Source organism: Enhydra lutris, unplaced genomic scaffold (genome assembly GCF_002288905.1).
Source record: "Enhydra lutris kenyoni isolate GAN:26980312 unplaced genomic scaffold, ASM228890v2 scaffoldscaffold13, whole genome shotgun sequence".
Taxonomy (NCBI): Eukaryota; Metazoa; Chordata; class Mammalia; order Carnivora; family Mustelidae; genus Enhydra; species Enhydra lutris.
This window is the reverse complement of record NW_019154097.1, coordinates 3,844,664-3,862,167: the sequence shown is the minus strand read 5'-3', so window position 1 is coordinate 3,862,167 and position 17,504 is coordinate 3,844,664. Positions and strand designations below refer to the sequence as shown.

Sequence of the window (17,504 nt, the reverse complement as noted above, 5' to 3'; positions counted from 1 at the left end):
GGCTCTGGTCATGATCCCAGAGTCCTGGGATCGAGCCCCACATCTGGCTCTCTGCTCAGCAGGGAGGCTGCTTCCTCCTCTCTCTCTCTCTCTGCCTGCCTCTCTGCCTACTTGTGATCTCTGTCAAATAAATAAATAAAAATCTAAAAAAAAAAAAAAGAAGAAGAAGAAAAAAAGCAGGTTCCTGGGCTCTACTCAAACTTACTGAATCCAGAGTCACAAAATATGAGAGGAGGACTCAGGAAATTGAATTTTTAACAAATCTCCTAGGTGAATTTCATGCAGGTTGTTCTGTATACACTGCTCCTACGTAAGACTGGCTATACCTTGATAAGATAGGTCTATAAGGATAGGATATATAGAACAGGATAATAAGACTGATGATTTAATAAACAATTTATATATATATACATGTATATATATATATAAATGAGTATTGTCACCTTTAAAACTCTCACCCTGGGAAGCTTAATGATTCACTCTGCTGAACCAGTCTGTTAATCTTATATGACTCAAGACATTTCTGTAACTCCTCTTGAATATTTTTTAAAAGATTTTATTTATTTGACAGAGAGAGATACAGTGAGAGAGGGAATACAAGCAGGAAGAGTGGGAGACAGAGAAGCAGGCTTCCGTCTGGGCAGGAAGCCCAACACGGGGCTCAATCCCAGGATCCTTGGATCATGACCTGAGCTGAAGGCAGACGCTTAACAACTGAGGCACCCAGGCGCCCCACTCCTCTTGAAATTTTTTACAGCGGAGTAAAATAAAATTTATTCTTTCCCATTTTGCCATTGTAAGGTAATTTCTCTCATGGTTTTCAGTATCCATTGTTGAAAAAATATTTTCCTAGATTGTGAAGAAACACTTCAGAAAATTAATAACAAAATGCTTGAGGGGTGCCGAGGTGGCTCAGTGGGTTAAGCCTCTGCCTTTGGCTCAGGTCATGATCTCAGGGTCCTGGGATCGAGCCCCGCATTGGGCTCCCGGCTCTGAAGAGCCTGCTTCTCCCTCTTTTTTTGCCCCTCACCCTGCTTTTTTGTCCATCCACTCTCTCTCAAATAAATAAAATCTTTAAAAAAACACCCCAAACTGTTGAATTCAATCCTCAGTTGTGACAGGTATTATTTTTTTCTCATCACAAACTACTGTATTCTAATAACTGGTTCAAATTATTTTGGTCATAAAGAAAACCGAACAAAAACTGCACTGATGAATGCAAACACTATAGCACTGAAAAATGCTTAACTCCTCTTTTAAAATATTACCACAACCTAAGGTATATTTTGGATTATTTCTCTTCTGAAGGTCAATTTGATTTTTTTATTGTGTTATGTCAACTTGATTTTTAAGATTTTATTTATTTATTTGACACAGAGAAAGAGATCACAAGTAGGCAGAGAGGCAGGCAGAGGGAGAGGGGAAGCAGGCTCCCTGCTGAGCAGAGAGCCTGATGTGGGGCTCAATCCCAGGACCCTGGGATCATGACCTGAGCCAAAGGCAGAGGCTTAACTCATTGAGCCACCCAGGTGCCCCCAACTTGATTTTTAAAAACAGTTATGTATCATCAGAGTCTTATACTTGTGAATAAGGCACATGGGACATATAATTTTAGGTCAGATATAAGATGTATCTCTGGGACAGTAAGACTATTGTCTTGTTTCCTACCTCGTCACTTAAGGCAATAAATAAAGACATGCTTCAAGTAATAGCAACTTGGTAGAATGTCAGGTCTGGAGACACCTGTGGTGGGGCAAGATCTCATGGCATGAGATTTGGGTTCTTTTTTTTTTTTTTTAATTGTTGTTTTTATTTTTAAATTTTTGTGGTGGGCAGCAAAGCAAAGTTTATTGAGAGTACAAAGCTCCTGAAGAGGGAGGGAACCCGAGAGGGTTGCCTGGGATTTGGGTTCTTTTTTTTTTTTTTTTTTTTTTTAAGAATTTATTTATTTGACACAGAGAGAGACAGTGAGAGAGGGAACAGGGAGAGTAGGAGAGGGAGAAGCAGGCCTCCTGCAGAACAGGGAGCCCCATGCGGGGCTCGATGTGGGGCTCCATCCCAGGACCCTGGGATCATGACCTGAGCTGAAAGCTGATGCTTAAGGACTTAGCCACCCAGGCACCCCTGAGATTTGGGTTCTTACCTCTGCCTTCTTAACTACAGGATTTTAGGCAAGTCATTTAATCTCTTTTAGCTCCAGTTTCCCTCTCTATAAAACTGGGTTCCTTTTTCTTTTTCTGCTTACGTAAGAGGACTGTTGTGAAGATTGTGGGAGATAATATTAATGCAAACAATTTGGGGCACCTGGGTGGCTCAGTCAGTTAAGTGGCTGTCTTTGGCTCTATTTGTGATCTTGGGGTCTTGGGATGGAGCCTTGTGTCTGGCTTCCCTGCTCAACAGGGAATCTGCTTCTCCTTCTCCCTCTGACTCTCCCCCCTGCTCAAGCTCTCACTCTCTCTCTCTCAAACGAATACATTTTTAAAAATCTTTAAAAAACATGCAAGCAATTTGTAAAACTATAAAGTGATACACAAATATAAGGTGGTCCTAAGGGTAGTAGTATGTTAAAGGTACATTGATTTTATTTATCTATTTAGTTTTTAAAGATTTTATTTATTTGACAGAGAGAGACATAGTGAGAGAGGGAACACAAGCAGGAGGAGTGGGAGAGGAAGCAGCAGGCTTCCCATGAATTAGGGAGCCTGATGTGGGGCTCGATCCCAGGACCCTGGGATCATGACCTGAGCTAAAGGCAGATGCTTAATGACTGAGCCACCCAGGCACCCCAGGTACATTGATTTTAAAGGATATGATTGATTTGGTTACCTAAATACTTGTTTGTTACAAAAAAAAAAAGCCTTCTCATTTTTTTAAATTTTAAGTAGTCTCCATGTCCAGGGTAGAACCCAGTGTGGGGCCTGAACCCACAACCTGAGATCAATACTGGAGCCGAGACCAAGGTCAGATGCTCAACCGACTGAGCCTCCCAAACGCTCCAAAAGCCTTCTTAATTTTTAATCAGTCATTTCTCATTCATTGTTTCTAAAAGAGGTTTAAGTAAATTCATGGATGTCATAGTCATATTTGATTACTAAAGAAACTAGGATATGTGGGGATACTGTGAAATTGTGAAGCAACAAGACAACTCAACTCCTCTTTCAGGAAGTCTTGTCAGAGATAATGGGACTGATCTTGGGGACAATTCAGGTAGACTCTGTGACAGAACACCGCTGAAAATCAAGGTCAGAAGCATCAAGTTTGAACTCTATACAATAACTGAATCTTCTATATGACTAAGAGGTTGTCTTCTACTTGAATATCTCCAGTGACTAGAAGCTCACTAATTGCCTATCCATCCCATTGCTGGACAACACTCCCTATTAGAAAGCTCTTAGATTAAGCCATTACAAATGATATCAAACCAAGCCCACCTGTAGCCATCCTAGATTCTATGACATATTCTCTATCAATGAGTCCTCAGGCCCCTCCTCACCTTCCACTTTCTCTTCTGACATCACAGTGTGACACAATGAGAGAGAGAGGAAAAACAAGTGCACCCAGTGATCTCCCTTTTTCATGGCTTCCACCAAAGTATTGTCATAAAATGAAAACTTAGGATCAGCCAGTTTGTTGTAGGAGAAGTCGACCTTTTCTGTTTCCTAGAACATATAAGCCAGAACAAACTTCTCAGTGGCAGCCTGACACTTTACAGAAGGTCTGTTTGGGGACAACTTCTGGAATGGGATGAGAACTCTTAGCAGGAGGATGGGAAGAGAAAATCAAGATAAATAGAGGAGACTCTGTGCTGGTTTCTAAGGCCTTTCTAGCTCTGACTTGGACCATCCATTCCCTTGGGCCAGAAAAGATCCATCCCACAGGAGAAAAACCGAGGGCTGGTTGGCAGACCCTTCTTGTCCCCTTTCTTCCCCAGCTACCCTGAATGATCAATGGCCATCTTCAGGCTCTATTCTTCCAAGTCCCAAATCCATGGTAATCAAACCTGAGGAAATGGGGGTGGGTAACTGCTCCATAACAGTAAATGGTATCTGGAAAAATTTTGTCTCTGGATGCCCTCTGTCTGATTTTGGGGGCTGGGAAGGGAACTTAGCCCTAAGTACAGTGATATCACTGTGTTGCACTACTTCTATCTAACCACACAGGTGGCTAGAGAGAAGGAGCAGGGAGAGAGGGAAAGCAGACTCCCTGCTGAGTAGAGAGCCCAACTCAGGGCTTGATCTCGGGACTCTGGGATCATGACCTGAGCCAAAGGCAGATGCTTAACTGACTGAACTACCCAGGTGCTGTTTCCTATATACCATCTAGAAGGAGTTTTGTCACAGCAGTGAGGAAGTATGGTCAGGTCCAGAACCAAGCCCCAGTCCTGGCCAACCACAGAACTGTGAGCTCTGGGAAGTTTGTGGGTTCAGTAATTTAAGATAATTCACTATGTAGCATCTCCTGAGGCTTTTCTAGAACTGGGATCTTACACCGGCACACTCTTTGAAACTGGAAGCTGGTGAGTGATGAGAGAAAAGTTGGAGGGTAGGCATGAGGTAGATCCTGCATTACCATCTTATATGCAATAGGGAGTCGTAGCAATTTTTTTTCTGGAAATGATATAATTAGATTTGTGTCAGAGAAAGTCCTCTGGTAGCAGCAGGAGAATATACTGGAACTAAGAAGATGTGAAGCAGGGAGACCAGTTAGGAGGCCATTGAGTAATTCACAAGAGAAGTGATGTAGTAACAATAAATATTAAATTAAGAGGATAGTTTGAAAATATAGGGAGCTAGAACTGATACATGATATGAGGGGTGACAGAGGGAAAGAGTTAAAAATAATTTTATATTTCCTAATTGGGCCCCTGAATAGATGAAAAGACCATTCACTGAGATAGGATACCTGTCAGGAGGATATTTTTTACAGTCTGAATTGGAGATACTTGAAGGATTTACAGGTAGTAACGAAAGCAGGCATATATAGTTTGAAGCTTAGGTTGAGATCTAAGCTAGTTTCTAATCCCCCCTTCCAGACGAGTAATGTTGGAGAACATTAGACCTGGCTGGATACAGGAGTGATACAGGGCAGTCTTGGAGCTGCAGTACATCATGATCTGAGAGGCAGAATTCATGGAAAATTCTGAAACTGTAAGCCAAAGAACCAGTTAAATAAGGTGGAAAGGCAAATCCAGGTATTACACACAAGAATGGAAACTGGGATATCAGGTGAGAGGAAGGGGATTCAGAATGGAGGGTAGAGGTAGTAACCGAGTAAACTCCTTAAGACACTATGACATAGCTATAGAGAGTTTCTATAAAATATATTTAGTCATGGCCATGGGTAGGAGGGAGCAACAAAGGATTCCTTAGATAGATGGATTTGGAGGTCATCAATAAGTAGGTGGTAGTTAAAGCCATGTAAATACATGAGATTATTCAGGGAAACTATACAGATGGGGAAGAGGTTCAATAAGAGAGCCTTGGAGAACATCAGCCCCGATGGCCAAGTTGATGAGGAAAAGCAATTAGACAGGAAGAAAAAACAAGAAGAGAGTTATTTAACAGAAGCCAATAGACAGGAACTTTAAGAAAAAGTGGAGATGAAGTGTTAAAATCTGCAGAGAAGTTGGGTAAGGATTTAACAGCAAGGTAGTCAACTAGTGACCTTGGCTAGGATAGTTTCAGTGGATATGCTAGGACAGAGTCTGACTACAGAGAGTAGATTGAAGAATGAAAGAAAGGTGAGGAGTTAGAGACCTCTGTAATTGCCTTTTTACTTATATGGCTCCTCCTCCAGTCTGCCAACTCTTTGAAGGTAGGGAACATGTCTCTTTTGTTTTTCTCCAACCTTTAGCATTTACTCAAAGTCTGACATATGGTTGATAGTATTTTGGACTGGTGGAGACAGAAAATGGCTAGAGGGTAATGCAAGAATAGTTCTAAGTGCTTTTAAAAAATATATGAATAAAAATAAAATATAAAAATTTATTATTAGTGGTTATTTCTGTTTAATGGGCTAAGGGTTATTTTACTATTTTATTTATTTTAACTACATATTTTATTTTAAATTAATACTCTTTATTTTTTTAAATTTCATTTTTAAAGATTTTTTTCATTCATTTGACACAGAGAGAGAGAGAGCACAAGCAGGGAGAGTGGGAGAGGGAGAAATAGACTCCCCGCTGAGCAGGGAGCCTGACGTGGGATTCAACCCCAGGACCCTGGGATCACCACCTGAGCTGAAGGCAGATGCCTAACCGACTGAGACACCCAGGTGCCTAATACTTTTTTTTTTTTTTAAGATTTTATTTATTTATTTGACAGAGAGATCACAAGCAAGCAGAGAGGCAGGCAGAGAGAGAGGAGGAAGCAGGCTCCCTGCTGAGTAGAGAGTCCGATGCGGAGCTGGATCCCAGGACCTGAGATCATGACCTGAGCTGAAGGCAGAGGCTTAACCCACTGAGCCACCCAGGTGCCCTGCCTAATACTCTTTTTTTAGAGCAGTATTAGGTTTAGAGAAAAATTAAGCAGAAGTACAGGAAGTTCCCATATACTCTCTCTCCCTCCTTTCTACCCTGGTTTCCTCTATTAACAAACATCTCACATTAGTGTAGTACATTTATTACAATCGCTGATCCAATATTGATACGTTATTATGAACTAAAGTTTGTAGTTTACACTAGAATTCATTCTGCATTATACAGTTCTATGGGTTTTGAAACACGCATATTTTAATGAATCCACCATGACAGCATCACACAGAATAATTGCACTGCCCTAAAAATCTCGTGTGCTCCACTGCTTCATCTCTCTCTCCACCTCTCCCCAAACCCCTGGCAACAACTGATCTTTTTACTGTCTTTACTGTTTTGCCTTTTCCAGAATGTCATATAGTTGGAATCATACAGTATATGCCTTTTCAGATTGGCTTCTTTCATTTAGCAATATGCTAAGTGAAAATTTAAAGTTCTTCCCTGGGGCACCTGGGTGGCTCAGTCATTAGGCATCTGCCTTTGGCTCAGGTTGACAGTTCCAGGGTCCTGGGATTGTGCTGCACTGGGCTCCCTGCTCAGCAGGAGGCCTGCTTCTCCCTCTCCCACTCATCCTGCTTGTGTTCGCTTTCTCCCCCTGCTTGTGTTCTCCCACTCCCCCTGCTTGTGTCTCTCTCTGTCAAATAAATAAATGAATAAAATCTTAAAAAAAAAAAAAGTTCTTCCCTGGGGGACCTGGGTGGCTCAGTTAGTTAAGTGTCTGCCCTCGGCTCTGTCATGATCTCAGGGTCCTGGGATCAGCTCTGCATTGTGTCCCCTGCTCAGTGGAGAGTCTGTTTCTCCCTCTCCCTCCACCTGCTTGTGCTCTCTCTCTAATAAATAAATATAATCTTTATTAAAAAAAGTTCTTCCGTGTGTGTGTGTATGTGGCTTGACAGCTCATTTCTTTTTACTGTTGCATGACATTCCATTGTATGGATGTACTAAGCATTATTTTATTTTATTTTTTAAAAGATATTTATTTATTTGACAGACAGAGATCACAAGTAGGCAGAGAGGCAGGCGGGGGTGGCGGGGTGGGGGAAGCAGGCTCCCCACTGAGCAGAGAGCCCGATGTGGGGCTTGATCCCAGGACCCTGATCCCAAGACCCAGAGACCATGACCTGAGCTGAAGGCAGAGGCTTTAACCCACTGAGCCACTCGGGCGCCCCAGCATTTTTTTAAAGAAAGGGAAAACTTGAGTTGAGGGGAAAGAATCACATTAAGGAGATAACTTTCAGATACTAAGAAAGAGAGAGCTTAGGACTGACTGAGGTTCCTGAAGAAGTGGGAAGGATATGGGAAAAAAAGAATTCTCATATACTTTGGTGGGATTATTAATTGTTGCAATCTATCTGGAGAGCAATATGGCAATATTAAATGCATTAAAAATGTGGCCACCCTTTGACCAGCTTGCATTCCCTACAAACTACAACTTTATTTATATTGCCAAGGTCATTACCAGAGTGCCTGGAAGAGGATTGAAAGCAGAAGAAAGAAGAAAGAAGAAAGAAGAAAGAAGAAGAAGAAGAAGAAGAAGAAGAAGAAGAAGAAGAAGAAGAAGAAGGGGAAGAAGAAGAAGAAGGGGAAGAAGAAGAAGAGGAAGAAGAAGAAGAAGAGGAAGAAGAAGAACAAGAAGAGGAAGAAGAAGGAGGAGGAGGAGGAGAAAGAGGAGGAGGAGGAGGAAGAAGAAGAAGAGGAAGAGGAAGAAGAACAAGAACAAGAAGGAGAGGAAGAGGAAGAAGAAGAACAAGAAGAAGAAGAAGATGGAGGAGGAGGAGAAGGAGGAGGGGGAGGAGAAAGATGTTCTTTCCCATTCCCAATATTTTTGGAGAGATATGAATGAGGCAGTAGTTGGGAGCTGGAGTTAGCTATTTGGTACATAAGTCAAGTGGCTAAGGGTTTGGAACTGGTTCTAGAAGGAAAGGGACAGGGTAAGGAGTACCATGAAGGTAAAAGAGAAAGCCCTATGAAGGGATGCTTAAAATCAAATCCACAAACATAAACTGAGATTTAATACTTGAGAAAATAGTCAAAATGAACCAGCTAGAAATAGGAAGAATGAATAGGAAGATATTTTTATAATTGTGTGAGTTAGGACTATTAAGTATATCACAAATCCTAAAACTATAAAGGAAAAAGACTGACAGACTTGGTCACACACATTAGAAACTTCTACACAGAAAAAAATGATAAACAAAACCCAAAAGACAAAAATGGGGAAAGTAACTATAATGTATGTGCCAAAGGAAGAGTTGGTGTTTTTACTATATAGAGTGCTTTCAAATAAGAAAAAAAGGGCAAAGAGTATGAACAGGCGACTCATAAAATATTATAAATAGGAAATAAAGTGGGAAGGGGAAGGAAAATAAGCACATAAAAATGATTCAATCTGATTAGTAATCAGAGGAAGATAAACTACATGAGATGTCATTTTTTACCAATTAAATTTCTAAAGATTAAAAGATGATTAATACCCAGTACTGATATGGATATGGGAAGAAAAGAATTCTCAGATACTTTGGTGAGATTATAAATTGATGCAATCTATCTAGAGAACAATATGGCAATATTAATGCATTAAAAATGTGGCTACACTTTGGCCAGCCAATTTCAATTCTAGGACTTTATTCTAAAGAAATAATTATCAGAAGAAGAGACTAGAATGTATGTACCAAGCTGCTTACCCCAATATTATTTATAATAGCAAAATAAAATGGAATACAAATAGGGTGTTGTTTAAATAAATTAAGGTACACCAATACTATTGGATATGCGACTCATTCAAAATGATGATGCAGACCTAAATTTACTGACATGGAAACAAGACTACAATATACATCAAGTGCATAAAAAGGAGGGTGAAAATAGCACACATGCTATAATGTTTCTTCTTCCCTTCCTTTTCTTTCTTTCCTTCCTTATTTTCTTTCTTCTCCTTCCTTCCTTCCTCCCATCCATCCATTCATATGTCTATCATTAGATCTCGATGTATATGTGTGTGCATATACACACATGAAAAATATCTGAAAGAGTATACCTCTAAATTTTACACTGGTTTTCTATAAGGGATTGAGTGACTTTAACTTTCTTCTTCATACATTTCTGTATAGTTTGGACTTTTTTTAATAGTGAGCATAGATTGTTTTTTAAACAGAAAGAAACAAAGGTATTTTCATTTTAAAACACAGATTTCAAAAAAGAATTAATCAACAAATGGGAATTTGAACTATAAAATATGAATATTTAAAATGCAAGGAATTCTTGGGATGCCTGGGTGGCTCAGTCAGGTAAGTGTCTGCCTTCAGCTCAGGTCATGATCCTGGAGTCCTGGGTTCGAGTCCTGCATCAGGCTCCTTGCTCAGCAGGGAGCCTGCTTCTTCCTCTGCCCCCTGCTTGGGTTCTCTCTCTTTCTTTGACAAATAAAATCTTAAAAAACAAAACAAAACACAAACCCAAATCCCCTCAAATAAACATAGGCCATTTGTACAATGCTCTCTGATATTATGGGGCCAATAAAAGCTTTACTATTTCAGGAGCTAAGGGACTCCCAATTTGTGTCAACAATGTCACTATGCAGCACAGCCTTAGCTCCCACATGCATTTCACAGGGAGCTGCAATCACTCACCTCAGAGACTTTTACCTTCTGTCCATTCTTGTCATAGCCACAACCTGTTGGTAAGGAAACAGAGCAGAGACTTGGCAAGGGTTTTATTTTATTTATATATTTTTATTTATTTGACAGAGAGAGAGAGACTCACTGTCTCGAGAGAGGGAACACAAGCAGGGTGAGTGGGAGAGGGAGAAACAGGCCCCCTGCAGAGCAGGGAGCCCGATGTGAGACTCAATCCCAGGACCCTGGGATCATGACCTGAGCTGAAGTCAGATGCACTTACTGAGCCACCCAGGTGCCCCTTGGCAAGGGTTTTATTTTTTTTTTATTTTTTTTTTAAAGATTTTATTTATTTATTTGACAGACAGAGATCACAAGTAGGCAGAGAGGCAGTCAGAGAGAGAGGAAGGGAAGCAGGCTCCCTGCTGAGCAGAGAGCCCGATGCGGGACTCGATCCCAGGACCCTGAGATCATGACCTGAGCCGAAGGCAGCGGCTTAACCCACTGAGCCACCCAGGCGCCCTTGGCAAGGGTTTTAAAGAAAGGTTTAAATTGTTTTGTTGTGGTAAAATACATGTAACATAAAATGTTAACTATTATTTAGTGTACAATTTAGTGGCATTCATTATGTTCCTTTGATAGCTTCTCTCAAGCCTGCTTATTGGTCTGAAGTAGAACCAGGAGATTAGCGGCTTCATCAACATGCTGGTTTCTCCGTCTGATTTAGTATGAGTGAACTGACATTCTCAAGACATCAGGAATACCTTGAGGACAGAGATTAAGTCTTGTACATGTTGGTATTTCCAATTTCCAACACAATGGTTTACCTCTATAAGGTGTTAAATAAATGCTTTTTGGTAAGCAGGTAAATGGAGTCGGGGATCTTTACCTAGCAAATAGGGAAGGCTGAGGATTAAGAGGTAAATGTGAATTTCAGAGGCATATAGATTTAGAGGGAGATTACTCTTGGAAAGTATTTTGCAAGGTAGAATTTCCCTAGGACTCAGGGAAAGCAGGAAGGCATGCATACCATAGATTATCCCATTAATAGAACACTTATTGAAAATCATGATGTTCTGAGTCAGGGTTCCGGTTTTGTCGGAGAACACATATTTGACCTGGCCAAGTTCCTCATTAAGGGTGGTGGTGCGAGCCTGTGCTGGTGTGTTCTTTGGTGCATAATACATCTTCCGATCCCAGTTGATATAGCAACTGTTGCCCAATCTTATTATCTCAACACTGAAGAAAGCAAGAAAAGAAGGATCCTGGGTCAGAAGAGATCAAATACATCATCCTGGTTTCCTTCTTAACAGTCCTATGATAGGTCAGGGTGAGGACCTGAAAATCAGAGTATCTTCCTTGGGAACCTACCAGGGATTTTGAAGGACTCTTCCCACCAGCCAACCCAATGTAATTCTGATTTTGACCATTATTATTCAGGGCTTTACCACATGAGACATACTTAATTTTGCTGAGGCATAACCCCTTTTCATTCTTTCTTCTTCCAAAACATACCCAGGAAAAGTCAAATATTTTGAATTTCTGCAGTAATGCAAAGCCTGACAGAATTAAGAACTAACTACTAAAAGGCTGCCTAGGTTAAATTAGAGGATTACTGTAACTGTCATGTAAATCCATGGTGAAGAAGAGAGAGAAACTTGAAACACTCAGAAACTTCTTTGTACATAAGAAGGGAAGGATGTCGGAAAATTAGAAACAGCTGATTATAGAAGCTGACCTGATAAATTTCCAGGCAGACCCAATCTGCCTGTGGGGTAGCTTCTCCCTCACCGCCAACCCCAATAGTGTCCTCCTTACTTTATCTGAATTTTCCCTATTGCCTTTGTCACATTCCTCTTCTATTCCAAGTAAGGTACATTATAGATTCTTTATGGTTAACAAGCATCTTCATTTAAAAACAGTTAAGATTTTTTTTTAAATTTTATTTATTTATTTGACAGAGAGAGATCACAAGCAGGCAGAGAGGCAGGCAGAGAGAGAGGAGGAAGCAGGCTCCCTGCTGAGCAGAGAGCCCGACGCGGGGCTCGATCCCAGGACCCCGAGATCATGACCTGAGCCGAAGGCAGCGGCTTAACCCACTGAGCCACCCAGGTGCCCCAAAAAACAGTTAAGATTTTTAAGGGGCCTCCTTCCTATCATCATTATGCTTAATGCGTGTTAGTTTCGATTGCTTCTAAGAGATAGCTGCATTGAGCAATGTGGATTTTTTTTTATTTCAGGTGAGGTGGGAGGGTTCTAGCCCGCATTATTGACTACTAGACCTCATGCACTGACTCTTGATCCCTCCCTTCCTTGCCGTACTAACCAACACAGCAATTTCTCTAAACCCAAACATTTGATCAGATTATTTCTATCCTTAGAAAGATCTTTCTGGCTTTTAGGATAAAATCCAGACTACTGGGACGCCTGGGTGGCTCAGTTGGTTGGACGACTGCCTTCAGCTCAGGTCATGATCCTGGAGTCCCGGGATCGAGTCCCGCATCAGGCTCCCGGCTACACGGGGAGTCTGCTTCTCTCTCTGACCTTCTCCTCGCTCCTGCTCTCTCTCAAATAAATAAATAAAATCTTTAAAAAAAAAAAAATCCAGACTACTTGTCCTGGCATTTAAGGCTCTCTTGGATCTGATACTAAATTACCATCCAACATTTTATCCTAGCCTACTCACTGTTCTTTGACTAGATCAAGCTTTTAAAAAACACCAAACCTTCATACAAACTGATCTTTCTGTTTGCAATATTGTTTTGCTATTTTTACCTGGTGAATTCTACTATTTTCTCAAGTATCAATTTGATTGTTACTTTTTGGAAATCCCCAAGGTTCTCCAAGTAGAATCAACCCATTCCTCTTCTAGTCTCCCACAGCATCCCCATACATACTCCTACTACATCATTTTCTATACTGTACCATAATTTTTTAAAGATTTTATTTATTTATTTGACAGAGAGAAGCACATTCAGAGAGGGAACAGAAGCAGGGGGAGGGGCAGAGGGAGAAGGAGGCTTCCTGCTGAGTGGAGAGCCTGATACGGGGCTCCATCTCAGGACCCTGGGATCATGACCTGAGCTGGAGGCAGACGCTTAACCTACAAAGCCACCCAGGTGCCCCCGTACCATAATTTTTTAAATATCTGTTTCCGTGGCTATGTTATAAGCTTATCTAGAGAAGCAGCTGTCTCATTATTCATGCTTCTATTTCTAACACCTATTATAGTGCTTGGCACATAGTACGTGCTCAATAAATATTAAATTAATAAGATAATTTTGTCACTTAAGGTGCTTTTCAGGTTGGACTGTCACAGTGCAGGGCTTAGGAAACTTGGAAAGAAGGATACGAAAATGTGTCTGGGTGCATATTGTGAAAGGGAATGATGAAAACAGAAAAAGGAGATCAGAGTAAAAATTTATTTTATCTATTTCAAATTTTTGTCCATGCAAAGGAGGAGGAAACATCCTTTTCTGTACCAACTTTTAGAAACCAGAATTTAGGTCATAATTATACCTATCTACCATTTGTCACATTGTTTCTATAGGAAAACAGAATGTGAGTTCTGATTAAATGATTTACAAATGAATATTTGAAACCTATCTCATTGATTAACTGTGGCTCCCTGGCTTGTGCTTTAGCATCACCCAATTTCTGTACATTTTTTCTAATTATTGTATGGGTTTATATGTCTTAGTCTTTTTTTAAAGATTTCATTTATTTATTTGACAGAGAGAGATACAGCGAAAGAGGGAACTCAAGCAGGGGAGTGAGAGAGGGAGAAGCAGGCTCCCCATGGAGCAGGGAGCCCAGGACTCTGGGATCATGACCTGAGCCAAAGGCAGATGCTTAACAACTGAGCCACTGAGGTGCCCCTAGCCATTTACATTATAAGCCATTTGAGGGTAGGGACGGTTTTCTTTTGTATAACTCACATAGTATCTAGCACAGTATTCTGGATATGGAAAGCACTTACACAATCTCTAGACAATTTTTTTTTTTAACACTTGGATAAGAAGTTTGGCAGTTTCTTATCTTTTTTTTTTTAAGATTTATTTATTTAATTGAGAGAGAGAGAGAAAGAGAAGCACAAGCAGAAGGGAGCCAGGGAGAGGGAGAGAGAATCCCAAGGTTACTCCACATTGAGTGTGGAGCCAGATGTGGGGCTCAATCTCAGGACCCTGAAATCATAACCGGAGCTGAAACCATGTTGGTCTTTTAACTGACTGCGCCACCCAGGCACCCCTATCTCTAGACATTTCTCAGAGTGTTTTGTACACTGGGTACTGTGGGAAGGAAACAGTTAAAGAGCACGCAATCTATGTTTTCTAAACATTCACAGTCTATTTGGTGAGTTAAGCAGGAAGTAAAAAGTCAGTTCCCTCCCCCTATAACACAAAGTGGTCAAAAAAGCCTACCTGACATAAAGGGAAATGGGCACCATAGTGTTGAGAATAATGAAGTAGGACCAGAATGTGAGGATGGCAGAGACAACTGATGAAGACACATATTCTTCCCATGGTAGAAAATCCTGGAAGTAGTAGCCTTTTTTGTTTTCCCAAATGCCATGCCCAATTGCTAGGATAAAACACATGCCGCCTAAAAACAGGAAAATCTGAAAAATCAAAAAAAGAATTAACATTTTGTCTAAGACATATGCTGCTTCAGATCTACCTTTTGGAGACTTATCTCTCAACAAACTTCTCTCTCTTCTTGGAGGTGAGGGGGGCCCTATAGTTCATAGGCTCTAACCAGTACTACCCAGGACAGAAAAAAAAAGCCCAGCAGGAGGCATCTTTGGGACTTTGAAGGGAAATAAAAGTAACTAAAGTAGGGGAGCCTGGGTGGCTCAGTCGTTAAGCATCTGTCTTCAGCGCAGGTCATGATCCCAGGATCTGCTCCATGGGAAGCCTGCTTCTCCGTCTCCCACTCCCTTGCTTGTGTTCCCTCTCTCGCTGTGTCTCTCTCTGTCAAATAAATAAATAAAATCTTAAAAAAAGTAACTAAACTATATTAAACACTTATTAAGTATCAGCAACTGTGCTGAGTACTTTATGTATGTTATTTAATTTAATATTTATAAAACCTCTCTTTTAGTAATAGATAAGGAACTTGATATTAAAAACAGAAAAGTATTTTTCCTAAAGTCACTTTGCTGCTAACTAGCATGGAACCCAATGTGGGGATCAATCTCATGACCCTGAGATCATGACCTGAGCCAAAAACAAGAGTCAGCCGCTTAACTGACTGCACCACCCAGATGCCCCTAAAGATGATACCTTCCTACGCAAGATCATGGTTCCAAATTAGCTCAATCTGCCATCAGGTTGAGAGAGAAAAGGGTATAGAGGGACAAGGAAGCAAAAAAGACAAATTTGAGAATGATGTTTAGAAAAGAAGTTTGGGAAGAGGAGATAATCTTCCTGAACTCATTTTACAAGGCCAGCATTACCCTCGTACCAAAGCCAGATAAGGATACTACAAGAGAAAAAAACAATAAGCCAATATCCTTGATGAATATAGATGCAAAACTTCTCAACAAAATACTAGCAAACCAAATTCAACAACACATTTAAAGGATCAAACATTGTGATCAATTGGGATTTAGACACTAATGAAAGAAAGTGAAGATACAAATAAATGGAAAGATATTCTATGTTCATGGACTGGAACAATAAACATTGTTAAATTCTATACTACCCAAAGCTATCTATAGAGTCAGTGTAATGCCTATTAAGATTCCAATGTCATTTTTTCCCACAGATATAGAAAAACTAATCGTAAAATTTTGATAGAACCCTAAAAAACTGTGAATAGCCAAAGTAATCTTGAGAAAGAAAACTAAGCTAGACGCATCACATGTCCTCATTTCAAACTATATTACAAAGTATACTAATCAAATCAGTATGGGTGCCTCAGTTGGTTAAGCAGCTACCTTTGGCTCAGGTCATGATCCCAGTGTCCAGATTAACCCCCACATCGGGCTCTTTGCTCAGTGGGAAGCCTGCTTCTCCCCTGCCTGCCGCTATCCCTGCTTGTAGCTTGCTCTCCACCACCCCGCCGTGTCACGTAAATAAAAGCTTAAAACAAAAAACAAAAGCAACAGTATGATACTGGCATAAACACAGACATATACACCAATGGAACAGAGTCAAGAGTCCAGAAATAAACCCATGCACATAAGGCCAACTGATACTGGACAAGGGAGGCAAGAAAACTCAATGGAGAAAAGACAGACCCTTCATTAAATGGTGCTGGAAAAACTAGATAATCATATGTAAAAGAGTGAAACTGGACCCCTATCTTATACCTCTCACAAAAATTTACTCAAAATGGATTAAAGACTTAAATGTAAGACCTGAAACCATAAAATTCCTAGGAAAAAAGCCCAGAAAAAGCTCTCTGACAGCAGTCTGGCAATGATTTTATGGAGGTGACAACCAAAAGCACAAGCAACAAAAGCAAAAATGAGTAAGTGGATTACATCAAATTAAAGTCTTCTGCACAACAAAAGAAATAATTGACAAATAAAAAGGCAATCTATGGAGTGAAAGAAGATATTTGCAAATTGTGTATCTGATAAGAGGTTAATATCCAAAATACATATGGAAGTCATGCAACTCAACAGCAAATAGCAAAAAAGCAAATAATTCGATTAAATAAAGGGCAAAGGACCTAAATAGATAAGAGGTTTATTTTTAAATTAAATTTCGTTTAAGATTTTATTTATTTATTTGCAAGAGAGAAAGAATATGCACACACAAGTGAGGAGGGGTGAGGAGCAGAGGGAGGAGAAGCAGACTTCTTACTGAGCAGAGAGCTGTACATGGGGCTTCATCCCAGGACCCTGAGATCATGACCTGAGCTGAAGGTAGGCATTTAACCGACTGAGCCATCCAGGCACCCCAATAATAGGTTTCAAATATTTGTTTCATATTTAGATTTCAAATGCCCAAAAGGTATGTGAAAAGATACTCAACATCACTAATTATCAGGGAAATGCAAATCAAAACCACAATGAGATGTCACCTTAGAAATGCTATAATCAAAGAATGTTAGAATGGCTGTAATAAAAAAAAAAAAGAGATAACACGTACTAGGGGGGATGTACACTGTTGATGGGAATGTAAATTGGTACAGCCACATGAAAACAGTTTGGATGCTCCTGAGAAAATTAAAACTAGAACTACCATATGATCCAGTAATTCCACTTCTGAGTATATATCCAAAGGAAATTAAATCACTATCTTGAGGAGTTATCTGTACCCCCATGTTCACTGTGCCATTATTTACAAAAGCCGAGACATGGAAATCACCTAAGTGTCTACTGACAGATGAACAGATAAAGAAAATGTGTT

General features: G+C 40.3%; 1 protein-coding gene across 1 annotated transcript in view; it reads right to left on the bottom strand.

Annotated features, from left to right (window-relative positions):
* Positions 1 to 17,504, bottom strand: part of LOC111146012 (phospholipid-transporting ATPase FetA-like) — an 83,724-nt gene that overhangs the window by 39,968 nt on the left and 26,252 nt on the right. Inside the window, exons 12-15 of the mRNA XM_022501375.1 lie at positions 14,565 to 14,761; positions 11,174 to 11,382; positions 10,159 to 10,202; positions 3,494 to 3,659 (exon numbers count right to left, since the gene is read on the bottom strand). Coding sequence (XP_022357083.1) covers positions 3,494 to 3,659; positions 10,159 to 10,202; positions 11,174 to 11,382; positions 14,565 to 14,761 — 616 coding nt within the window. The remainder of the gene's footprint in view (positions 1 to 3,493; positions 3,660 to 10,158; positions 10,203 to 11,173; positions 11,383 to 14,564; positions 14,762 to 17,504) is intronic.